This window comes from Mycetomoellerius zeteki, unplaced genomic scaffold, assembly GCF_001594055.1.
Source record: "Mycetomoellerius zeteki isolate Tzet28-1 unplaced genomic scaffold, Tzet1.0 scaffold389, whole genome shotgun sequence".
Taxonomy (NCBI): Eukaryota; Metazoa; Arthropoda; class Insecta; order Hymenoptera; family Formicidae; genus Mycetomoellerius; species Mycetomoellerius zeteki.
Window position 1 is genome coordinate 734,522 of NW_017257380.1, and position 5,483 is coordinate 740,004.

Consider the following 5,483-nt stretch of genomic DNA (forward strand, 5'->3'; position numbering starts at 1 on the left):
TACTTCTATAACAAATGCATTTTTCCTAATTTTGGACTTATGCCACTTGTCAACTAGGGGCTCATAAATTCTCTCAGCTTATATTGATCTTAAATTATATTTACATTTTTATATGTAAGATAAAGTACAGATATATATAGAAAATTTTTTAGTTATTTTAATAAAATTAATTTTGAAAGCATTTTTTATGAAAATTTATAAATAAAAGAATTTATAGTATAAAAATATTTATGAATTAATTTATATATTTTTAAGGCTGCCAAAAGACGAAAAGACTAAAGCAATTTGGTTTGCGTTTATTGGTCATGAAATAAATGTAAACAGTGGAATTTGTAGCAAACATTTTAAACAATCTGATTTTATTTACAAAATATACGGAGATGGTATTAGACGATTCCTTAAACAAGGAGCATTTCCATCTATACAGTTTTCATCTGATATTAGGTAACTTTCATAGTATAATATATATAATATTAAAAAAAATAGAATATTATATATGTAATATTATATATTGATACTTACATAATTTAGGGAAAACTTGAAAGATGAACTTTCTGAAGACATCAACAATTGCATTTCATCGAGAACTGAAAGAGATACTGATCCTGAAAAAAATATAACAATAAAAGAGGAACAAGAATGCATAATTATAGATGAAACTGTAATAAAGGCAGAGAATTCAATGGAGGGGGATGTTCAATCCATAAGGTTGGTTTACATAATAATCACACACTTAGACTTTAGTTTTATAAAAGACTTCCCCGTTTTATTTTTAGTGAAACTGAGGATCCCTTAACCATTATGGAACATAATACTAACTTGGAAACAAGTACAGTATTAGGAAATGAGATACAAGAATTCATAAATATAGATGAAACACAAATAAATACAAATTCAACAGATATGAGAAGGTTAATTTAGATATATAATAGTAACTTAATCTCTTATACAAATTTTGTATAAAATAATTTCATTAGTATATAAATGCGGGATGGTTTGAAAAAACCTTCTCATTTTATTTTTAGAGAAATCGATCCCTTAGCTATTATAAAATATGATACTGACTTGAAAACAAATATAATATTAGGAAATAAAATACAAGAATCCATAAATATAGATGAAACAATCAATACAAATTCCATAGATAATCAATTGGAAAGGTTGGTCGCTCTTTCATACATATATGATATCTAATAATTTCATCTCTATACAAAGTTTTATGTATATTTTAAATAACTATGTACAAATGTAGAATGGTTTGATAAAATTTTTGTTTTATTTTTAGAAAAACAAGCAATTCTTTAGCGACTAGAAAACGTTTCCACAATGTAAGATACGTTGGAGATTTATGTCGACAGGATTTCACTTCAGATGAATCTTGGCGTTTATTTAAAAACTATTTAGCAAGTACAAAAACAAAAATAAAATCTTTAAATCATAAAATAGTTTATTTAAATAAAAAAATCGATAGTCTGCAAAAGATAAATTGTTTTTAAAAGATTGAAGAAGCCCAGGGAAAAAATGATATATGTATGAACATATAATTATAATATATAATATGTTTATATAATTATAAAATGTCAATTTTTTACATAATTATATATAATTTTGAATATTTTTATACAAATAATTATATATGACATTTTATCAAACATTTTTTTTCGGGAGTGCAGATTGATGGTCAGTAAAATTGCAATATTATATTAATGATAACAATTAAGAATCTGCACATGAAATATTAGAATAACATTTTCTAATATTATTTATGATAAGAAAATTCATATATACATTCTGCTACACTCTTTGCACCAAACATAATGTATAAAACTTTTTTTAAATCTATGTACATTTAATAAAATATTGACGTTCATAATAAGAAAATGTGATTTTTTTGTAAAAAAAAAATGTATAATATGTATATTAAAGTTTTTATATATGTATACTATTAATATATATTATATTATATTAATATAGGGTGCGATCCATTTAACGCTGCAAATGCTTCGTTGATCAATCAGAAAAGAGAATTTTACGAATTCACCAATCGAAGAATATACTTGTTTCATGGCATTTATTTGCAGTATGAAATGGAATTGTATCATCCTTTTATTCATCCAATAATCACTTAATTATAAATATGCCACATTTTTATTAATTGTTTAGATGATTATTCCATAATAAAGTTCAAGAAGCGAGTAATACATAAAAAGGGAAATTGAAAACAAAAGAAAAAGAGACTTGTACAATGAGTACAAATGTTTTATAATATAATTAGTCGAAAAGTAATATTTTTTTAGCTATTAAAAATAAAAAATTGTGCTCTCAGTGAGCTCTTGCATCTGATTGGTCTATATTTTAGGATCTAACAGAATACGCCAGTCAGGTGAAAGAGATTGGTGTTTTGGGCCTTTAATGTTGGCGGATTGGTGTTCCAAAAACCTGGCAACCTTGATCTGGTCACTCTGCCCTGAATTTTTGAACGCATCCCAATTCATGATGTTTGTAAAAGAAAGCCTGTCCTAATTATTTATATCGCGGTAATTTTGTACTTTCCAATAAATACATAATGATGGCCGTTTAACAGATTATTCGTGAGTACGATGACACGCGTTACATTTTTACATCCCGATCTCGGTATTGGTGGCGCGGAGAGGCTCGTTGTCGACGCGGCTCTGGCATTGAAGAAGAATGGCCATGATGTAAATTTCGTGACAACTCACCACGATCCGGAGCATTGTTTCTCTGAAACTAAGGATGGGACGATTCCCGTTACTGTTGTGGGCAACTGGCTGCCTAGGCACATTCTGGGCAGGTTCTATGCGTTCTGTGCTTATATACGCATGGTAAGACGTTGGATGCAGGTCCAATAAGAGATACAAATGACAGTGTTGTACCATATAACAAATCATCATATCCTCTTCGTTTGCCAATATTAAATAAAGATAAAATGATTCAGTGATTGTGTTACACTATACCTTTGTGTGTCTTGTTGGAAAGCATCTTGTCAACACTAAAATAACTATAAAATAATTGAGAAAAATCTGTTTTAAAAAATCTCGATTAAAAGAATTGTCTGAATTTAGAAGCTATTATAGAAATAAATTTTTATATTTTTTACAGATATATGCAGCTAGCTATATAATATTTAGTGATCACCGGCCGGAAGTTGTTTTTTGTGACTTAGTGTCCATCTGTATTCTTGTACTTAGATTACGCATTCCATATGTAGTATTTTATTGTCATTATCCGGACCAGCTGCTTTCACATCCTGGTGGTTATTTTAAACAGCTGTACCGTATGCCATTGAATTATCTAGAAGAGATCACAACTGGCATAGCACATAAAATATTTGTAAATAGTTGTTATACAAGCAATGTGTTCAAGAGCACATTCAAAAGACTGAAAATCAAACCAGAAATTTTGTATCCTTCCATTAATACAGACTTCTTTGATAAGACGAGAATAGTATCTATAGAGAGGGTACTCGATAGGAAACTTCCAGATGATAGTATTATATTGTTATCTATCAATAGGTATGAGCGTAAGAAAAAACTGTCTGTTGCAATAGAAGCTCTTGCAGAGCTAGAGAAACTTTTAACAAAGGAAGTATATAAGAGAGTTTTCTTGATTATGGCTGGTGGATATGATAAAAGGATTGAGGAAAATGTGGAATATCATCTGGAATTAATAGGACTTGCCGATGAGTTACATGTAACAGACAAAGTGATATTCTTACGTTCACCCTCTGACATAGACAAAGTTTCCATACTCCATCATTGTAAAATTGTGATATATACTCCACCGAACGAGCACTTTGGAATAGTACCTTTGGAAGCAATGTATATGGGCAAGCCAGTAATCGCTCATAATTCCGGTGGTCCCACAGAATCGATAATTTCTGGAAAAACTGGTTTCTTGGTAGACTTATCTGGCGAAGCATTTGCCTCAAAAATAGCTTATTTAATCATAAATCCAAATCATCTTGAGGATTTTGGTAGATCGGGTCAATGCAGATTTTCGGAAATATTTAGTTTCGCTGCTTTTAGTGCTCAATTAAATAATGCGATAAATGACTTGACTGATGCAAAGACGAAATAAGATTATATATATATATTTAAGATTGTTTTCTATTTTTTTGCATGATGTATCTACAACTTACTAAATAAGGAGGTAAATGAGTATAATTTTTCAATAATATATTTATTTCATATATATATCATATTAATTAAATATACTTGATTTACGAGAGATATACATTTTCTACTTGATTTTATTTAGCCTAAACTACTTAGGTTATTTAATTATATTCTATAAAAATATAAAATTTACTATATGATTCATACATTTATCAAAAGACACAGTTGTGTTTCGCGTACAATTCACGTGCAATGACGAAGCAGAATTTGTGTAAACTTAGCTGTCAATTAAAATTTTCTTATGAAATCATTTGTATTTTGGATAAAAACTTTTGAAGCGTAATTAAGATTCAATAATCATCTAGATAATTTTCATTGATTATTTTTATATTACGCAGTTAACCAATATAAAGTTTTTGAAATTATTTATATTTTATATGAAGAATATTTTTAAGTATAATTGAAAGGGTAAATTCGATTGAGTTTTCTCATGTCTTATATTAATAAAATTAGGCTCATTCAACGCGTTTTTACACGAACTTTTTTTTAGGAGAAGTTAAGTATATCTTAGCGCGCCAAGACGTTGTCGTGTCTCTTGATAAAAATAGAAGCTACGTTAAAGTTAAGAGCAGTTGAAAGGAGGTAAAAAACATATTGTAAGTATTTTTCAGGGATAGCAGATAACGTGTTACTTGTGACGCCGTCTTCTTTTTCTTATTGTCTCTTATTGTTACTTACCCCGGATCTACAATAGGTGTTTTAAGCCTTAAATCATAAGAAATTGACCAATTACAGTCGAATTCGAGGAGAATAATCAACTATGATTCGTCCATTTCTTATGGCTTAACGCTTAAAACTATTCTAAATCCGGGGTTACCCCGCAAACACAATAGAGTAGTAAGCCTTAAGCCTTAAGAAATTGAACAATCACAGTCGAATACTATGATTGTTCAATTTCTTAAGGCTTAAGGCTTACTACTCTATTGTGTTTGCGGACTTATTGTTAGTTATAATAACGATTTGGTAATAATTGAGTACAATCTATGAAATCCAGATGAAAAGATTTCAATACAATCGTGCAAAACTTCCTATAAATAGGACATTTTGAACTAATGAAAGTTCTTACGGAAAACCGGCAAGTTGATTGGCTACACATTTCTTGATCCGAGAACTTTGGCCGAGTTCTAGCATCGTGAACATTTGCTGGATTTACACTGCATCCGATTTTCGTCGTATGACGCTCTGCATCCAATCAGAAAACAGGATTCCGATAATACGAAGCAAAATTCATCGGAATCCTGTTTTCTGATTGGTTGCAGAGCGTTGTACGACGAAAATCGAATGCAG

The 5,483-nt window shown here is 29.5% G+C and overlaps 2 protein-coding genes across 2 annotated transcripts in view; both read left to right on the forward strand.

Moving 5' to 3' along the window:
- LOC108726098 (uncharacterized) overlaps positions 1-2,413 on the forward strand; it is a 3,370-nt gene extending 957 nt beyond the window's left edge. Inside the window, exons 2-7 of the mRNA XM_018453476.1 lie at positions 256-444; positions 532-708; positions 777-911; positions 1,026-1,160; positions 1,286-1,409; positions 2,360-2,413. Coding sequence (XP_018308978.1) covers positions 256-444; positions 532-708; positions 777-911; positions 1,026-1,160; positions 1,286-1,409; positions 2,360-2,413 — 814 coding nt within the window. The remainder of the gene's footprint in view (positions 1-255; positions 445-531; positions 709-776; positions 912-1,025; positions 1,161-1,285; positions 1,410-2,359) is intronic.
- A 61-nt stretch (positions 2,414-2,474) lies between these two features.
- Positions 2,475-4,173, forward strand: Alg2 (alpha-1,3/1,6-mannosyltransferase Alg2). Its single transcript, XM_018453479.1, has 2 exons — positions 2,475-2,843; positions 3,121-4,173. The coding sequence occupies exons 1-2, from the start codon at positions 2,601-2,603 to the stop codon at positions 4,096-4,098; spliced, it is 1,221 nt and encodes a 406-aa protein (XP_018308981.1). The 5' UTR covers positions 2,475-2,600; the 3' UTR covers positions 4,099-4,173.
- Positions 4,174-5,483: the final 1,310 nt, after the last annotated feature.

Coding starts and splice junctions, on each gene's coding strand:
- Alg2 (XM_018453479.1), top strand. CDS start 2,601: ATGACACGCGTTACATTTTTACATCCCGATCTCGGTATTGGTGGCGCG. Junction 2,844..3,120: donor TCTGTGCTTATATACGCATG/GTAAGACGTTGG, acceptor TATTTTTTACAG/ATATATGCAGCTAGCTATAT.